At 46.1% G+C, this 20,528-nt stretch overlaps 1 protein-coding gene across 4 annotated transcripts in view; it reads left to right on the top strand.

Moving 5' to 3' along the window:
* ZC3H7B (zinc finger CCCH-type containing 7B) overlaps nucleotides 1-20,528 on the top strand; it is an 88,498-nt gene that overhangs the window by 8,295 nt on the left and 59,675 nt on the right. For 3 of the 4 annotated variants that reach the window (XM_078147609.1, XM_078147614.1, XM_078147621.1), the window contains exons 1-2: nucleotides 4,975-5,092; nucleotides 17,490-17,548. In XM_078147609.1, coding sequence (XP_078003735.1) covers nucleotides 5,042-5,092; nucleotides 17,490-17,548 — 110 coding nt within the window. In that variant the 5' untranslated portion in view covers nucleotides 4,975-5,041. Of the gene's footprint in view, nucleotides 1-4,974; nucleotides 5,093-17,489; nucleotides 17,549-20,528 lie in introns of those variants that run through there. The other variant, XM_078147611.1, reaches the window with a different exon arrangement.

Below are 20,528 nucleotides of genomic sequence, written 5' to 3' on the forward strand. Positions count from 1 at the left end.
ATCACATACACACCCTCCACCAGCAATCCTATGAAGTAGGTGCTAGAATTATTCCCATTATATAAATGAGGAAACTGAGGCAGAAAGAGGTTAGTGAGTAGACTTTTTCTTTTTTTAATATGTGGCTATCTTTTGGCTTCCCATCACCTTTGGTTTTTGCTTTACATTTGTTGTAAAAATCTTTTTGGATTTTTGTGTGTTCCCCTATAGTTTAGTTATTGCATCCCATTATCTTCATTCATTCATTTCATCATTCCCTGACTATTGAACAGTCAGGTGGCTTCCAGTATTTTACGATGATGTTATATAGCACTCCTCTTCTCCCTATTCTCATTAGCCATCCCTCATTGCAAAGAATTTTTTTAAAAAATTATTTAATTTTTAATTTATGGAATAAAACAAGCATTTCTATAACATAGCATAATAAAAAAGATATTTGCACATAAAACTGCAAATAATAATAAGGAGGACCTGAGGCCTAGGGCAACATTACCCACAATTGGGGATTAAAACTTTATTATAATAATGAGCTGCTGAAAATAAAATAAAACAAAATTAAAATTAAAATGAGTAAGCAAAGGAAAAAGAACCCGACTATAGACAGCTACTTTGGTGTAAAAGAATTACAAAGAATTTGGGCAGCTAGGTGGCACAGTGGATAGAGCACCGGCCCTGGATTCAGGAGAACCTGAGTTCAAATCCGGCCTCAAACACATAAAAACACTTACTAGCTCTGTGACCCTGGGCAAGTCACTTAACCCTATTGCTTAGCCCCCCCAAAAAAAAATTACAAAGAATTTTTAAAGGAAGAGGGGAAAAAAGCAGTTCAAAACTAACCAACAAATCAGTGATGCCTGAGAGCACATGCAGTATCCCATATACATCATCCCTTAATTCTGCAAAACTGAGTTTTAAAATAGAGGGTGAGTGGTAATTATTATTATTACTAATAATACGACTAGCATTTATGTAGTGCTTCAAAGTTCTGCTCATGTTTTCTTATTAGATCCTCACACAGCAACCCTGTGTGATGGGTGAAGGGATTATTATTATCCCCATTTTACAGATGGAGAAACTAAGGTCCAGTATTTAAATAACTTGCCCAGCTAGTAAGTGTCTGCTGAGTCTGGCTTGGAACTAATGTTCCTGACTCCAAGTTCACTGCTCCACCTAGCAGCCTCTGGCCATATGACTAAGGAAAACGGCTTTCTTCCACCTGGGACAAATTCCTAGCCTCAGCTAAGGTGTGCCCTATGTCATGGTTCTGGGGGGAGCAAGGAATCAATGGTCCCTGGCTGGCCAGCTTCTTTTAGAGGTTACTGTGACTCTCAGAAATAAATAACATGATACATTGTGTTTGGGGGACACAGTGGCTACAACCAACAGCCAAACCCAGCCTTGTTACAAAGTACATGCCCAAAAAAGGAGATTGTTGATTGTAAATAAGAGGGAGGGCTCAGGATTCTCACATTGGCCTTCAGGATTGACCAGGGTTTTATTGTCTCTGTATACAATGTTTTAGCCATGGTGTTTCTCTTGCTCTGCAGCTGTGAAGATGTGTCCTATTCCTTCTCTCTTATCGGATGTCAGACATTCCGCTTCATTCACATACTGCTACTACTAATATAATAGTTAGCATCTATATAGTGCCTACTACGTGCCAGGCACTGTGCTAAAATTTTACAAATACCTCATTTGATCCTCACAACCACCCTGGGAGGTAATTGCTATTATTATCCCCATTTTACAGATGAGGAAACTGAGGCAAATAGCAGTTAAGTGACTTCCCCAGGGTCATATGGCTAGCAGGTGTCTAAGTTTGGACTTGAACTCAGGTCTTCCTAACTCTAGGCCCAGAGCTCTAACCACTGTGCCAGCTAGTTGTCTACCATTTTACTTAGCGCTTCGACCATTGATGGGCACTCATGGTGTTTCCATTTTGCTACCATAATATTTTATTGTACGTGGGAACTTTCTTTCTGTTGTTGGCCTCCTTGTCCAGCTGTGGAATCTCAGGGCCAAAGGCTATGAACAGTTTAGTGTCTTTTTTCACATGATTCCAAATTATTTTCTTCTCTAGGGTCAAGTGCCAGCAAACTTTTATTCCACATGTACTACATGCTAGATATGTTAGAGATGTCTTTTTTTTTTTTGGCCCGGACCTATGATTTCATCAACATAAGGAACTTTAGTGTAGAAGCTTCTTCCGATGATGTAGACTGGCAATTTGCATGTCATTTAGAATCTCCCAGAGTTGCCTGAGACACTCAGAGGTTAAGTGACTTGGCCAGGTTAATACAACTAGTGTGTGTTGAACCTGGGACATGCAGACTCCAGGCTTGTCCCCCCCCCCACCCCCATCACTACCCAATGATGCCAACACACAGTCTCATAGGACTGGGACCACAAAGTCAAATCAGAAGAGTTCCTGCCCTCAAGGAGCATACATTCTCCGGAGGACTGAACATATAAACAGATACATCTGAGAATTCGAGGAGAGAAAGGTGACCAGGAGAGACTTCCTGGAGAGGGGGCCTGCAAGCTGAGGCCTGAAGGAAGTCAAGGAATCTAAGGTGGAGGTGCGAGGGGGAGCGGGAGGTCAGGGAACAGCAAATGAGCCAGTCTGGCTGGACCCCAAAATGTGTGAAGGAGAATGTTGTTTTATTATGCACTGGAAAGGGAGGCTTGAAGCCAATTGGGAAAGACCTTAAATGCCAAACAGATGAGGATCTTCTAGAGGCCACTGAAACGTCTTGAAGAGGGAATTTACTAGATTGTCTTCAGGAGTTGCTGTGGCTGAAAAATTCCCCATTTGATCCTCTCAACAATGCTGTGATGTAGGAGAACGAAGGGTATTATCCACATTTTACTAAATGAGGAAGCTGAGGCCAAGAGACGGAAGATGCCTTGCCCAAGGTCACAGCTGTGAATCCACGTGATTCAGGCTAATGCTCTTACCCCTCCTCCAGCCCACTCCAGATCCCTTCAATTTCTTTTCATTTTTATAAAATTAAATGTTTTACTGATGCTCTTGCCCCCACCCTTGTTTTCACTACCCTGTGTCTACACACACACACACACACACACACACACACACACATACATGCACACACACACGCACGCGAGGACATCCTCCTTTACTAAGCAAATCAATACGTTGGCCCCATCAGACGATGTATGCCTCATTCCGCACCTGCAGTCTCCCACCACTGTACTGACAGCAGGAGGCAAGCTTCACTCCCAAGTCCCTTAGGTACCTGTTTTCTTCCACCTTTGGACAGCCCTCTGGACGGCCTCTCCCTATGACCTGGTGATTGGAGGCAAGTTCTGAGAAGGCTGAGGAACTGGATTAAAAGCTCTAGGCAACCAGGTTGGCAACAGAAAACAGCCGCTGGCAAGTCTAAGTGTAAATAACTCTTGGATGAGTGGTGGCTGTCCTCTCCTGAAAATTGGGAGTGGGCAGTTGAAGACAGGATAGTGAGCATGTAGGAGTGGTGTGGAGTTGATCTACGGCAGGTGGTTGTGCTAGAGGGATGTGGAGGGTAAGTCAGTTTCCTTATCTGTAAAGTGGGGGCATTTGACACTTGTTTGCACTGCCTTTCTCTCAGGGCTGGCATAATGAAGATACTTTAAATCTGTAAATGATGAATGGAGGAATGAAAAGGCGCTAAGTGTTTACTGTGTATAAAGCACTGTGCTAGCCAACAGAGATCTGTTCTCAAGGAATTCCCATTCTTTCTTCTTTTTAAATTTTCTTTTTAAATTCAATTTTATTTTATCTTCTGGTGTGTATTATCTGTCTCCCACCTTCTCTTCCCACCTTACTCCCTTCATTGAGAAAGCAAGAAAATAAACATATAAAGTCAAACAGAACAAATTCCCTCACTGGCCATATTCCTGCATCCTCCTCCCGCCTCCTCCACCTATATTCTCAGTCCATCAGCTCTCCATCAGAAGGTGGCATCATGTTCTATCATGAGGCCTCTGGAGTAGTGTTTGGCCATTATGTTGATCAGAGTTCCTAAGTCTTTCAGAGTTGTTTGCCTTTACAATATTGTTGTTATTATATAACCTTGAGCTCACCTTCTAATGGGGGAGTAGCACACATCAGCAGTTTCAGCTGCAGGGCAGATGGGAGGGCCCCAGTGGTCCTTAGGGTCCAGGAGCAAAGGGCAGTGCATCTTCTTTAATGTTATTTCCACTGATAAAGCCACTGGGTTTCTGATGTTGGATCATTTGATAGCGACAAGGACTGGTAGAGAGAACTCTCTTTACCCTGCCTTCAGTCACCATGGCAGCATCTATAGAGTGGCAGTTGCTAAGTCCCATCTCCACAAAGGTTGAGCCCCTGGTGACTGGCTATGGGGGCCAGGCTGGTCAGGGGCACTATTATTCCTAGGTCTTTCTTTGGGGCTTCCCTGCCCATTGAGGGCAGCTGCTCAGTGGCTGATGTTGGAGGGGACCAACAAGCTTGACAGCCCCATTCTCCACAGGGGCTGTGAGGGCTGGGCTGGAAGCAGCAGAGCCAATGGTATGGGAGGCACTACTATTTCCAGGGCTCCTGGGCTGTCTCCACTGGGGTCAGAGGGAGATACATAGTAACGAAAATGTGTTAAATGCCTAGTGGCTAGGTGCTGACAGGGTCTCTGCCTTTGAGGACCAGCAACATAAAACTGAAAGATTTAGAGACCATCCAGGTCTAACCCCTTCATTTTACAGATGAGGATACTGAGGCTGAGGAACTTGTTCGGGTCACATAGGTGGTTAATGGCAGAGGCAGGATGTGAATCCAGGACTTCTGATCCACTCTCCCCTAGGGCTGCACTGCTGTTAGAGATGCTAACAGAAGATGTCTCTCTGGATAGGGAAGGGGTGAGGGTAGAATATATTGGCAAATGAATGTGTTATAATCAGTTCCATGAAACATCTGTTGCCTTATCACCCTGGTCAGAAATAATCCCTCTTTCTCAACAGGGAAAGAGGCTCAGAACTTTGATCTCTGCAATAACCAATCTTGAATTCAGAGAACTGGCAGTGAATCATGCTTCCCTCCTCCTTATGGAGAGGTGGTGGGCTACAGGGCCTGGATGAGGTATGCATTGTGAGACATGGCCAATGCACCAGTTTATTTTGCTTAACTAAAGACTTCTTTGTTACAAGAAAACCTTCTATTATGGGGAGGAGGGGAGGGTGGGACATTGTTGGAAAGGGATGTCTATACAGTATTTATTTGAAAAATGATCTTTCTGACCTTGAATGACGTTTCTCTGTATCTCTGATATTGCGTATTTTGAAAGGCATATTTTAATTTGTGTTAGCTCTAATTTTAGTTTGATTTGCTTTGTTGCAAATTTAAATGTATCTTTTCAAATATGCAGTAACTGAGGCACTGAGGCTGGTCTTAAAGCCAGATCCTCCTGACTCCAAGCCTAGCTCTCTCTCTGTGTCTCTGTCTGTCTCTCTGTCTCTGTCTCTCTGTCTCTGTCTCTCTCTTTCTCTGTCTCTGTCTCTGTCTCTGTCTCTCTCATCAGATGGACGTGGATTCCCTCAATCAACCAAATAGTATTTGTCGAGGGTTTGTGGCTTGTCAGTCCTGTGCTAGGCCCTGGGGGGGGGGGGGTGCACCTCTGGGAATTGAAGAAGTGTAACAGCAACACTACCTACAACAACAGCTAATGTTTACATAGCACTTTAAGGGCTTACAAAATCTCCCCCTCCCCCCTGCACTTGGTCCTCACAACAGCTCCAGGGTCCATGAGGAAGGGCCCTGTGGGGTTCGGTTTGAACCCAGGGTCTCTTTTCCCTTCTCTTTCTTTCCTTGTCCCCTTTTCCTTCTTTCCTTTTCCTTTCTTTTGTTCTCATCTTTTTTCTTTCTTTTCCCCTTTCTTTTCTTCTTTTTTTCCTTCCTTCCTTTATTCTCTGGATTGAGATTTTTTATTAAGAATGTTAAGGTCCATACAAACCACTCTGCTTGCTAATCGGTTACTTCCATTTCAGTGAGTGACCAGCCACATCCCAAGTCTCCTGATACTTTTGCAGACCCCAGCAGAATTCTCAGCCAGTCCTCATTCACTTTGCTTCCCAAGCTCATGGCCATCCAGTCTTCAATGAGCCCACATCTTTTCTGATTTTAAGACTGAGGCTCTTCCCATTGCCAAGTTTTGTCTCTGTTAATACTGACTGGAATTCTGAGAAAGAGTACTACCTCCCAGCTGGAAAGCTTCTCATTTTTAGCTCAGGGGTATAGTCAGGGCCAGTTCAATTTGACTTGCATTTATTGAATTATCATAGGTGTGGAGAAAAGACTTTTGGACTGTGAGTCTGAAGTCTTGGCTCAGGACTCTATTAACTTATGAACATGGCTCAGGCACTTCTCTCTGAAACTCAGTTTCGCCATCTATTAAATGGGGATAATATCAGCACTGCTACTAGCAGGGAGTATTACCCTCAAGGACTGTCCAATTGGATGGTATCAGTAGTGTTCTTGAGCACACGGCCCAGAGCTAGGGACTGTAGGAGAGACAAGAGAAATAAAAGGCCTGGTCCCTGCCCTTACAGTCTCTTTGGGGAGCCAAGGCCCTCAGGAGCAAAGTGGTATAGGGGACAGGGCAGTGAAATTGGGCTCAGGAAGGCCTGGGGCCGACGCCCACCTCAGACGCTGCCTGGCCAGGGAAGTCTGGGGAAGTTGCTCGGCCTTAGCCTTGGCTCCTCATCTATAAAATGAGGGAGTTGGCTGTGACGAAGGCTTCTAAGGTTCCTTTCAGCTGCAGCTCTAAGATCCCTTGATCCGAGGTCCCTTGGCACAGACGGTCAGTGCCATGGGGGGTCAGGGTCACCGAGTGCCAGATAACCCCCCCTGGAGTTGTTCACATCATCCCATCTGCCCGAGAGTGGTGAATGGGAACCCATCTGCAACAGAGCCAATAAGTAAGGGCCTCCCATCAGTGGGAGGGTGGAGCTCACTAATGCCTTCGCTGGCTCTTTATGAGCCCCAGATAGTCAGAGACTGCTTCTGAATCGCAGGAGCCCAGAAGGAAGCAGCTGCAGAGGTCTCGTGCCTTAAGAGAAACCTCTATAGCATTCCCAACTTATACTGCTAGATGGGGAACTCCAGGGCAGCACATTCCATGTGTAAACAGCTCTGATTGGTAGCAGGTTGGCTCTGGGTTTCCTTAAGTATCCAACCTCTTTTTTCATACATCTCTGCCTCTTCCTAAGAACATACTGAACATGGTAGGCGTGTGATAAGTTGGTTCAGTGGAAGGAATGCAAAGGACCTGGATTTTAATCCCAGATATGCCACTTATTACTGGTGTGGGATCATTTTGCCTCTCTGTGCCTCAGTTTCCTCACTTGTAAAATGAGGGGGCTGGATTGGCTAGCCCCTAAAGTTCCTTCCAGCCCTAAATCCTATGAAGTGCTTGTTAAACAATGAATGGAGAGCCCCTCCCCCTTACCCTGCTAAAATGCCAATGCCTGTGATGAGGGTCAGACCCAAATGCCTACTTGGACATTAAGTGACAGATAGCCCTGGGGAGAATAGAACTTTGGACAAGGGATGAAGGGTACTGTGGAGGACTAGACCATTAGACTCTTCCCAAGTACTGCAGCATGGGCTTACAGCATCGTACAGCTAGTGTCTGAGGCCTGATTTGAACCCAGGTCTTCCTGACTCCAGGCCTAGCACTCATCCACTGTGGCACCTAGCTACCCCCACCCATAAGGGTACTGTGGGTTATGTGGTCAGAGAGAGACCGTGTAGAATTCTCAGCTCCCATCCTCCAGGGGGCAGCCAGGGTTGCCTCTTGTCTACCATGGGGAAGAGAGGCATCTTAAGAGTCATGGGATCACAGAATCATCAGTCTTGACATGGAAGGAGCCTCAGAGGTCCTCTGAGGGTAGCTAGGTGGCAACGTGGATAGACCAACGGACTTGGAGTGAGGAAGACCTAAGTTCAAATTTTGCGTTAGTCACACTAGCTGTGTGCCTATAGGCAAGTCATTGCATATCTATGAGCCTGTTTCCTCATACGTAAAATGGGCATGATGTTATTCCAGAGGAGGAAATTAAAACTCAGGAAGGTAGACTGCCTTGTCTGAGATCACACCCACATAGAAAGTGTCAGAGATGGGATTTGAACCTAGGTTCTCAGATTCCAAAACCAGAGCTCTTTCCACAGTTAAAATTTTTGTTGTTGTTGTTGAAGATCTATTGATGGAAATAGGGATGTTGAATATAAAGAGGAAAGAGGGTGGGGCATTGTAGTTGTCTTCTTGTATCTGAAAGGCTGTCTTCCTACTGAGAGTTTAGGACTCCTGGATTCCAGAGGAACAATGTATAGGAGTCAACAAGAGGCAAATTTAGGTTTGGTTTGGTGCCAAGAAAAGCTTGCTAATCATTGGAGCTGTCCAAAGTGTAATGGGCCACCTCTATGGCCCTCTGGAGTGTCGTTCAGTTAGTGCCAGCCTTTGCCCTTGCTAGAGCTGTTATATACATTGTGGACATCATCTTCCGTTTCGGGGGGACCTGGCCTTGGGGCCCCTCTACCTCCCATCCTATGTTCTCTTCTTCTCAGACTATGCTTTCAGTTACCTATCAATCTACAAACCAACAAGGATTTATTCAGCACCTACTATGTGCCAGGCAAGCCCTGTGAGGCACTAGGGCATTTCTCTCTTTGAGGGCATTTGTGGTTTGTGAGAGCTCTTCATTCTTTATTCATTCAATGGACATTTGCCGTATGTCTAAGTAAACCGTGCACCTTGATTCTGGGTGAGAGGCTGAGATGGAGAAGACCATGGGGGTAGATGCAGAAAGAAATTTAGAGCCAACTTTCTGGCAATGAGAGCTGCCCCGAAGGGGGATGGGCTGCCTCGGGAGATAGTGAGCTCCACATCCTTGCAGGTCTTCAAGCAGAAGCTAGAGGACTACTTATAGAGGAGCCTCTGGTCAAGCTATGGATCAGGCCAGATGGCCTCTGAAGGCCCTTCCATTCCTGGGATTCTGGGTTCCTGTAATTCAGCAGCAGCCTGTGACTAGCTGAATCTAATAAATTGGACCTCTGGCCTTTAGTAGAATTACAAAAAACCCCAACTTCCTACGGCACCCTTACAGGTAGGGGCGGCTTGGTGGTGCTACTGTGGATAGAGAGCAGGGTCTGGAGTCTGGAAGACCTGAATTCAAATCCAGTCTCAGACACTTACTAGCTGGGTGACCCTGGGCAGGTCACTTAACTTTTGTTTGCCTCCGTTTCCTCGACTGTAAAATGTGGATGATAACAGCACCTACCTCCCGGGATTGTTGTGAGGATCACATGATGTAATATTTGCAAAGTGTTTAGCACCGTGCCTGGCACAGCTATTATTTTTACTATGATGATGTTGATGGTGGGACTTTTGGGAGGATCTCACTCTTAAGGCTGTTTATTTCATCTGTAGCGGAAAGAGTCCTGGCTCTTTCTGGAATCAAATCCCTGCTAAGGATACTTACCATCTGTGGGACCCCAGGCAAGTTGCTTCATCTTCCTGGGCCTCAGTCTTGCCATCTGCAAAATGAGAGACTTAGACTAGATGCCACTGAAGTTCCCTACCTAGGTCACATGATTGTAAGTCACTTATTTCTCTGGGCCTCAGTTTCCTCATCTGTAAAATGTGGGGGTTGGATTAGATAGAGCTGAGTACAGATCCTGGATTCTATGATTCTGTCTCTTACTACCTGTGTGACTTTGGCCAAATTACCTCAGTTTCCTCCTCTGTCAAGTGAGGTTAGACTATACAACCTCAGAGTTTGAGATCCAGAACTATGATCTTATGATTAGTAAATGGTCTTCCTCAGCTATTCATGTAATTAATTATAATGGGAGTCACAATAAAATAGCCAACGTTTATATTTAAATATTGCTGAGCACTTTACCTTGTTTCATTTGACGCCGAACCCATGAAAGGAGCTGGATCTTGTCCACGTGGGTCTTTACTGCAAAGATCCAGGTCCATCCAGGGCAATACCCATCCGTGTCCTTCCACCAGTTTTCCACAGGGCGTCCGTCCGTGCTGCAAGATGAAGGCCTTCCTCCAGTTCTGGATATCAAGACCACCAATGAAGCACAGGGGTGTTCATCGTCGATTCTTCTCTGCTGCCGAATGACCAGCCCATCTCGAACCCCTACGTTGCTATGGCTGAAAAGGATCATTGCCCAGTGATCAACTTTCTGGTGATGAACCTCTCCATCCTTAGCAAGGTCGGTCCTTGAACGACAGAAACGTATGGCAAGTCAGCCTGGGTCTCTCCTGGGCTGCTGTGAGGATCAGCTGAGTTCATGTAAAGCCTATTGTAAGTGTAAAGTATTAAAAAAAAAATGTCAGCTGTTAATATTGTCGTGACAGTCCGGAGTGAAGTGCACTAGCCAGGTCTGTTGGGGCAGACACAAAAGGAGAGGATGCTGGGTGTGTTGGAGCAAGCCAGCCTGGCGTCCTGCTACCAGAGTCTGAGGCTGGTCAATTGCTTGGGCTTGGGAGTTCTGAGCTGAAGTGGGTTAAACCAATTGGGTGTCTACACTAAGCCCATCAGCAATATGGCAAGCCCCTCGAGAACAGAGGGCCACTGGGTGGCCTAAGGAGAGGTGACCCAACCCAGGTGGGAAGCGGAGAAGGTCCACGCTGCCACGCCCATCTGTAGTGGGATTGGTTCATGAATGTCAAATGCATTTCCAGCCTGGCCAAAATGTGGAGATAGCCTTTAAAAAAAATAGGAAGGGTTGAGGCCCTATGAAGTACAATCATGATCTCAGGGGATGTTGGGAGGAGCCCTTGAAATATTAGCTCTCCCGTGGCAACTGGTATTGCCTTTGGATCTGGAATAATAATGATGATGACAACAACATAGGAAGAGCTCACATTTTGGCAGTTTCTACCATTTCCAAAGTATTTTCCTCACTGTGGCCCAATGAGAAAAGGGCATAAGTTCCCTGTGCCCATTTCATGGACTGAAGCAGGGAGAGAGTAAGGCCTTGCCCAGGCTCCCACATTGACTAGTCAATGGCAAACTCTGGTTGCACCATCTCTCCTCTCCTGCTTTTAATTTCAACTCATTGTGGACTCTGGGAATCTGGGAGAGTTCCCTTTCCCCAGGACCTTTTGTTGACTTGCCCTATGGAGCCATTGATTTTTTTACCCCAGGTCTTGTATTTGGGCCTATGGCCTTTTTCTGTTAGCCTTTCACTCCCCAAAGAGCCTTGGATACAATATTCCTGGGGCAGCTCTCTTTCCTGCCCTGGCCTCATGTTAGCCCCACCCTCCATGCCACTCCACCCCTTCTCCTAGGATGAGAAGAATGGTTTCAAACAGCCTACACTGATTCCATTCCTTATACAATTCTGAAAGCTTTGCTTTCCTCCTGTGTCTCTGATATTGGTGACCAGCTGCCATTCCCTCACACACACACATGCTCACCTGCTGTTCTGAGACTCATCGCTAAAGACTAGAGACCTCTTCTTGGCATTGCTCCCCCGTCTAGTCACTGGAGAAGAAGAGACTTGTTGCTGTTCTGTGGCATGGATGGATGGATGGATGGATGGATGGATGGATGCCTCACACTTCTATGGCACTCTGAAGTTTTTATAAATGCCTTCTTTGTAACAACTTGTTGAGGTATTGCTATCCCCATTTTACAGATAGAAGAGCTAAGGCTCAAAGCAACAAACCATTAAGTGCCAGAGCTGGGTTCAAACCCATTTCTCTTCTGACTCCTAGTCCAAATCTCTTTCCAATTCTACCCTGGTATACAGTCTCTCTTGGATGAGAGATCACACTTGTTCTGCTTAGCTCCAGGGGTTGTGGAGGCAGATTTGGGCTTGATTTAAAGGAAAACTTCCTAACAGTGAGAGCTGCTCCTCATGAGAATGGGCTGGCTGGGGAGGTGGTGGAGCCTCGAATCGAAGGCTCTCAGCAAGAACTCTTGTTCATCGCACTGGGGAAGACACTTCTAGACTAGCCCCATTGGGCTGAGTGGATTTGGAGGCTTCCTCAGGTTCCCTCCAGCTTTTGTGAAAGGGAAGCCCAGAGAAATGCCTTCCTTGTTCTTTAACTACTTTTATTCTGAACTGGACGAGCACCAAATAAGAGGGGCATCACCATATCCATAGCAGAATAGCAAAACAGGATTGTACATGAAACTCTCTTCTGGACAGCCTGCTTCTCTTTGTAAATGTTTAATAAGTTCAACCTGCAGGTTTTGAGGTTCTCCTGCCTGTCTGTTTTTTTCCTGGACTTTTCTTCTCTGCATTAAAGAAAGAAAAGATGCTTCAATAACTCCTCCTTCTTCTCCTCCTCCTCTTCCTCTTCCTCCTTCTCCCTCTCCTCCTCCCCTTCCCCTCTTCCTCCTCTTTTTTTTCCTACCCTGTCCCTATGCCACCCCCCAGCTCTCCCAATTCCCTCCTCTTGTTGGGGAAAAAAATCCCCTATAACAAACCTGCCTAGAAAAACCAATGTCCATATTTGCTGTAGATGAAAACAATTGTCTCATTGCCGTATCTTGACTCTTTCAGCTTTCAACAGCCCTCCTTCCAAATGTACCCACCCAGTCTCTTCTTCCCCTTTCACAACCACAAAAGTTGTATATTTACTTTCTGTTCTCTAATCACCAGTTGCAGCAGATCAAATCAGCAAACGTTGACAAAATCCCTACTATGTTCAAGGTCTTGTTTTAGGCAAGGAGGAGATAGAGAGATAGGAGCCCTGGACTCTGAGCTCTAAGAGCTTATAATCTAGCTGGTGAGATAAGACACGTAACAACAATAACCCACAGTAATATCTCACTTTATGACTGTGAACCATTTTCTCATTTGAATTGCAGAACAGCCCTCTGAAGGAAGCAAGGTAGGGACTATTATCCCAAACTTTCTGTTGTTCAGTTGTTTCAATTGTGTTGGACTCTGTGACCCCTTTTGGGGTTTTCTTGGCAAAGATGCTGGAGTGGTTTGCCTTCTCCTTCTCCAGCTCATTTTACAGATGAGGAAACTGAGGCAAACAGGGTGAAGTGACATGTCCAGGGTCACACAGCTAGTGAGTGTCTAAGGCTGGATTTGAACTCAGGAAGATGAGTCTTCCTGGCTCCAGGCCCAGCACTCTGTCCACTGTGCCCCTTAGCTGCCCCATCCCAGACTTTACAGATGGGAAAACTGAGGCCTCAAGAGGGGAAGTAGTTTTAACAGAATCCCAGAGCTAGCAAAGACTTCAGAACTGTTTTGTCCAGCCTGTACCTGGACCAGAATATGTGTCTCTAGCATGATCACTGATCATCCAGGCCCTGCTTCCAGACCCTCAGTGAGGCGAGACCCTTCTGAGAAGACTTGCTGTATAGACATCACCTGCTCTCCCGAGCTGTTCCTTCCCCTGTTAGATCAGAAATTGAGACCAGGAATATGTTGTCTTCACATTAGAATGGGAGCCCCTCCCCACCCTCCAGCCCCCCCCCCCCCCCCGAGGGCAAGGCCTGGCTTGTTTTTCTTTTTTGTATCTCTAGTATGTTGTATGCTGTTTTGCACATAGTAGGTGCTTTCCCTTTTATTAATTCATGTCTCACCAAGCCCCTCATTCTATTGGTGGAATGACTAATTGCTAAGAATTCTTCCCATTTACTGGGCCACAATCTGCCTCCCCTTTTTTCTGTGTGGAGAGCAGGAAATCTTTCCTCTGCCTCTTAAATAACTGTATAACCTTGGGCCGGTCACTTAACCCCTCAGTTTCAGTTTCCTTATCTGCAAAAGTGGGGGTTGCAAGAGTGCCACTGATAGGCATATAATAATAACAACAACAACAATAATAATAATAATAAACAGTAGTAGCTAACATTTATATAGCACCTACTATGTTCCAGGCACTATGCTGAGTGCTTTAAAATTATGATCACATTTGATTATCTTAACAAATGGGAGGTAGGTGCTATTATTGTCCCTATTTTACAGATGAGGAAATTCAATATACCTTGTATACCTGTAGGACGCCAAAGACAGAGGGAAAGGGCACAAGCATGCCAAACGGTTCAAGCACTCCTTTTTGTGATAGCCACAAATTGTAAGGGAGGCAGGTGCCCATTGACTAGGGAATGGCTGAAGAGATGGTGGTCTGTTACAAGGATGGATCATTATTGCACCGTAAAAAGAAGTGAAGATGAATTTGGAGAAATTTGGGAAGGCTTGCTCGGTACAGGATGCAGAGTGAAGCAAGGAGACCTAATGTAAAGGAAAATGACATTGATGTGCTGATCAGCCCTGCCTTCAGAGAACTGATGGAGAAGCCTGATTCCTTTCTCTCCATAGAGAGGTGGTGAACTGTGGGTGCCGAATGAGGCACACCTTGCCAGTTGTGGCCAATGCATTGATTTGTTTTGCTTAATTATGTTTCTTTGATACAAGGGACTGGTCTAGGGGGTGTGGGAAGAGTCACTGGGAAATGACTGAAAATGGAAAGCAATATTCTTTGAAAAGAATAGCACCGAGAAACATTATTTAAAATAATAAAATGAGGGGGTTGGGCTCATGTCCCTTCCAGCTCTGGATCTAAGAAACTCTGATCGGCAAAAAGGTCATAATGACATATGAGGAAACAACTTCGGAAACTCTGAATCACCTAACAGATACATGCTCGGCTTTTCCTCTGACCTCGTGGATGCCACTTCCCCCATCTTCTTGACATTATTGGCATCATTTAGATATCACCTCAGGGTTTATCCGTGGAGCCTCCTCCCCCTTAGGGCTAGCCTGGCCCTGGGCTGAGAATGGAAGTTGGCAAGGGGAGAAATGCAAAACCTGTCCTTGAGAAATGGTTTCTGTTACTAGCTGATTCTGTGTGCTTGCTACTGGTATGTGGAATTGGGGTTTAACTATGTAACATTTGGAGAAAGAATGTTCTTTGCACAGTTCAAAGCTCTTCTGCATAGACCCTTATGTTCTTCTACTCTGTGAATTGCTCTGATGTTCTCCGTGATCTTCCTGAGGATTTCTGCGTTCTTAGGAAATGTGATTTGGTGGAAAGACTGATGGGTCTGGAATCTGAGGACCTCGGTCTGAATCCTATCTTTGTTACTTATTAGCTGTGTGATCTCGGGCAGCTCACTCTGTGGGCCTCGGTTTTATCATCTGTAAAATGAGGTGATTGGATCGTACCATTTCTAAGATCCTGCTTTCATATCCCGTGGTCAATTTAAAATCAAATGATAATTCTTTCTTTATGGAGGGAGGGTGGTGTCTGCTCACCACACCTCAGAAGGCATGGTGGGAATTGAGTGACTTGGTGTGAATTGAAAGGACGCTAGATATGCAATTAGCAGGCTGGGATTCACTTCCCAATTCTGCTACTTAGGATCAGTATGTCCCTGATCATGTCCCTACTCCTCTCTTGGCCTCAGTTTCCTCATTGCTAAAGGAGGACAACATGATACAGCCCTGGATTTGTAATCCAAGATCCTGGGTTCAAATTCTGGCTTTGCCACTTATTATCTGTGACCAATGAACATCTCTGGGCCACTGTGGCTCATTTGTAAACTGAGGCTGAGGTTCCTTCAGGCTCCAGGTCTGTGACCGTTTTTGTGACTTAGATGTTTTCTTAGAGCCTTTTCATCTCCAAAGTCTGTGGTCCTAGGGATGGGTTTATTTGGGGGATTCCAGGGTGTGGAAGGGCTGGTTCCTAGATCATCCCCTTTAGGAGTTTTCTTAACTATGATTTATCCAGTGACCTCAGGTGAGTTCAGTACTTGGTGCCACATTTTAGGAGGGATGTTGGCAGACTGAGTCCTGTCCCAAGCATCATGACAAGGTGGTGAGTGGCCTGGAAGCCATGATGTATGAAGATGGGTTAAAGGAACTATGGACATTTATCCTGGAGGAAAAAGAAAAGCCTTTGGGAGAGCAGTGGCAGGATAGTGGGTTTCATATGTTGGAAGAATTTTTTAAAAAATTCTGACATGAACAAAGACCAGCTAAAACATTTCCATATACACAGTAGAACAGATGAAGAGGATTATACACGAAGCTGCAAGTCTCTATGATGTACAGCTCACTTTAAAAAAAAAAGTTTAAAAAAATTCAACGTGAAACTTTCAAAGCTATCCTGACTGTCGATGCTTCCTTTGGGCCTGACTTCACTTCTCTTTTGTGCATTGAAAATGCTTTCATGACATTCTTTTCTTTCTTCTTTCTTGGCACTCCCACCCCTAGCCCTCTAAATTCCCCCAGTTCTCCCCTCCTCGAGAAAGAAAAGAAAAATCAGCCCCTCATGACAAACATACATGATAAAACAAAGCAAGTTCCCACATTGGTTAAGTCCACTAAGGAAGGGCTTATTCTGCGCCTTGAGCCCACTCCGCCACCCCTTCACTCCAATCAGGAGGTGGGTCGTTTGCTTCTTCATCTGTCCTCTGCATCGCTTAGAGTCTTTTAGTGGTTGGGCCTTATGATGTTGCTATTGTATATGTTGTTCTCCTGGTTCTGCTCACCTCACTCTGCATCAGTTCGGACAAATCTTCCCAGGTTTCTCTGAAACCATCCCCTTTATCAATTCTTACAGCACAGTAGCATTTTATCACATGCATATGCCATAACTTGGTCAGCCATTCTCTAATTGATGGCCACTCCCTCAATTGCGGAAGGTGAATTGGGCTTGTTGGAAGGTAGGGGTGAGAGAGGGGAGGCACGAGTGACAGATTAGAAGCTACAGGGAGGCAGGTGTTGTCTCAACATAAGGAAATAGTACTTCCTAAAGTAAGAGCTGGTCAGAAGGGGAGTGGATGTTTCCCACCACTGGAAGTCTTCAAGGGGGATGGCCAAGGGCCTTGACCATTGCCTGGGGACACTGTAGGGAGATTCCTTTTTGGGCATGATGAGGTAGACTAGTCCATTTCTGAAGTGCCTTCATAGGCTCATAGATTCAGAGTCAGAAGGAATCTCAGAGATCAAGTTCAATTCCCCTATTTTACAGATGAGGAAACTGAGGTGTGGAAAGGTCAAGCTACGTGATCCTTGTGTGCCCAAGGTCACGCAAGGATCAAGTGCAAAGCTGGGGGATTTGAATCCAGGTCCTTTGATTTCTAATCCTATTCCTTTTCCACTATCCCTGACCGCCTTCTGACTCTTGACTTCTGATTCTTGAGATTCTATGACACTTTGAAATCCAGCCACATCATTAGTAAACAAAAAGTGTTGATGTCTTCCACTGAGTTCCCTGAGTACCTGAGGCCAGAGGTGTAGAAAGGAGGCAGGCTGGCCAAATGTGGTTGGTGAATTCAGATACTCTTTCTGGAAGATTGTGCTCTCCTGCTAAGAATCAGACCTGAGGGCTATCACAGCTCTGGATGCTCTGATCCGGGAGGGCTAAGGGCAGGGGCCCTTTTCTGAGCAGCCCCAGCCCCTGGTCACAAAGTCCCTGGAGCTGGGGGGGGGGTGGGGTCTGCTGGGGAAGCCAAGGAACATCCAGAATGACCTTTTCTTTCCTCCTCAGAGACTAATGGAGAGGCAGAAAAGAAAAGAAGAAATAGAGAAAGGACTTCAATTCATCCAGTAAGTTTTTTTTTTGTTTTGGTTTTGGTGGGTTGTTTTTTTTTTGACTTTGGGGTTGGGAAATTTGGGTTGTTGGTAGCCCCTTCACTGACTGGGACAGTGGTGTGTGTGTGTGTGTGTATACCTACACTCACATATACTTTCCCTCCTCATGTGCATAACACAAACATTGTTTTCTTACACAATTTACAGACATTCCAGCCTGCGTTATGGCTTTAATTTTTTTTTTGTCTAGATTTCACCAGGGTAGGTAACTTCCAGAATGAAACATCTCTCCCCTGAAGCAGATTGACAGCTTCTCTGTACCTCAGGATCTTAAAGAGTTGTCTGGGGGCACTGAAAGGTTCCCCTGCCCAGAGTCCCACAGCCAGTATGTGTCCAAGGCAGGACTTGAACCCAGGTCTTTTTGAACTCCACATCTTTCCCACTGTCCACTGCCCCACAGCCTCGATAGATCGTGCCTGGAAGTGTTAAGGTGAAACGACAATATGGTGGGCTCCCTGGGCGGCCAAGGCAGGGGAGAAGCTGCATTTTCTGCTCCTCCCTCCCTCCCACCTCTCCCATTCCCCAGGAGGTGAACACCTCCCCCTCAGACATAGTCCTGATTTTCTAAGTGATGTGTTGGTCCTTTCCTTGGCCCAGCCACCATTTTGTGGCTGGTCACACTTGCTGTTGTCACCAAGCAGAGAGGCTTCATTCCACAGGGAGGGGTTAGGGTAGAATCCACCTGAGATGGTGGCATAAACTCTCTGGTTATGGAGAATTACCCAACAACACCCTCGACCTCCAGCCTGCCCTGGGCAGGGATGCCTCCAAATGGCTTTTCTTTGGGCATTTGTGGAGTCCCTTGCCATGCTTTTAGAGACTAAGTCAAACGTAAGCCTGCTCAACAGTTGAGGGCTGGGGGGGTTGCCTTGTGCAGTTACTCCGAGGGTTAACTTTTGGTTCGGGTTTTATTTGCTTATTTGTTTTTCGAGTGGACCAATTATTTTGTTGGAACAGGGAGCCCACATGAGGAAGTCTGCTAATGCAGATGGGCACCTGCTTGTTCTGCAGCTTCTAGTCTCAGAGTGCTGCCTGAGGCACCGAGCTGTCGAATATCTTGTCCAAGGTCACACACACAGGACGTGGGACTTGAACCTGGGTCTTCTTGACTCTGAAGCCCGCTCTGTCCACTTGAGGCGCTGTCTCTCTCAAATGCATTATCTATTAAAGAAATCTGTGTTTGTGAAATCCCTCTGGTGGATTGGAAGTTCCCTGAGGGCAGGATAGTATTAGCTTACTTAAGATGCACATTTAGAGTGAACTCTCTTTGGAAGCTCCCCGAGAGCAGGGCAGCTTATTTAAGGTACCCAGCTCTTGGTAGCTGCTTGGTGTCTATTAGTCACTTAATCTCTCTGTGCCTCAGTTTCTGTATCTGTAAAATGAGAGGATTGGACTCAGAAGACCTTTCAAGGACCTCCAAGGTCCCTTTCAGCTTTCAGGAAGTCAGGGTAAAGCAGTTTTGGCCACACTGAGGCTGACCAGAGCCTACCCAAGCAAACTTTCCCTACATGCGTCATTTTGTACATTCATGTAACAAGAGGCACATGAAAAAGTTAATGAAGTCATGTGGTTAAAAAAAACCAGCAGAATGCAGATGTCCAAATGAGGGTTGACTCTTAGACTTTTTTAGAGTCATAGAAAGCAGAACCAGGAGTGGGACCTTTGTTAGAACAAGAGATGTCAGGGCTGGGAAGGGCCTTAGAATAGAGAAGGTGGAGCTGGAGGGGCCTTAGAACTGGGGACGTCAGAGCTGGGAGGGGCCTTAGAGTAGAGAAGGTAGAGCTGGAGGGGCCTTAGAACTGGGGACCTCAGAGCTGGGAGGGGCCTTAGAGTAGAGAAGGTAGAGCTGGAGGGGCCTTAGAACTGGGGACGTCAGAGCTGGGAGGGGCCTTAGAACTGGGGACGTCAGAGCTGGGAGGGGCCTTAGGACAGGTCAGACCCACAGTTTTGGACATGACAGGTGTGGAAACTTGGTTTGCTTGACAATACATCTTTGTTTCATTTTTCTTTTCCTACTTTTCACTGGGGAGGGGGGTGGAGAGGGAGAATAGGGAAATGCTTGTTAATTGAAAAAAAAAATGTGAAAACATCAGAACCAGGAATGTCGCATCTGGGAGGGAGCTCAGAAGTCACCCTAGTCCAGCTTACTCCTTTTATAGATGAGAAAGCTGAGGCTCAGAGAGGGGTGTGTGTGTGTGTGTGTGTGTGTGACTTGTCCAAGCTCACAGAGTTTTGAGTGATGAAGATGGTAGCATGGGAATGAGTCTTCCCCGACCTCGCCAGGGTGACCTGTGACAGGGTGGCCTGAACAGTGACAACCAAGCCTGCAGATGAGCAGGCTTATTTGTTCAACAAGTGGTCTAGCTGCTTCATTGGCCTGGCATAGACCCGTTTCTCGTGCAATCTCTTTGCAAATATTTAAATGACTCTGCTGTGCGTGGCTCTGAGCTGAGGGAGCTATAGAGAGAGGTGAGCTGTCACCCCAACCTTCAGCAGGCTTATGATCCAGCAGGGCACAGACGGAGTCACAAGCATGAGAGTGTATTAACAAGATGTGGCATCAGGGTGCTAGGATACAATGGAAGGGGCCCTGGGTTTGGAGGGGGAAACTCCTGGTCAGCTGTGTGACCCCGCACCCAGGGCCTGCCCTCTCTAGCCTCAGTTTCCTTTTCTGTAAAGTGAGAGGGTTCGCCTATGAAGTCTCTGAAGTTCATCCTCAGTCTGAACACAATGAGGTCGTGATCTGAGAAGCTCCAGGTGGGAATGAGATCCCCGTGGAGTAGACTGGTCTCAGGAAGGCTTCCCAGAGCCAATGAGACTTGTGCCAGGTGTTGGCGCACCCACTGCTTGCTTAGTAAGTGTTTGTTGACTCAGATGATTGGATTGCATTCATCCAAATGAAACATTTGTCAAGTTCACCCCAAATGAATGATTA

Source organism: Phascolarctos cinereus, unplaced genomic scaffold, assembly GCF_003287225.1.
Source record: "Phascolarctos cinereus isolate Bilbo 61053 unplaced genomic scaffold, phaCin_HiC Scaffold_1;HRSCAF=81, whole genome shotgun sequence".
NCBI classification, from domain to species: Eukaryota; Metazoa; Chordata; class Mammalia; order Diprotodontia; family Phascolarctidae; genus Phascolarctos; species Phascolarctos cinereus.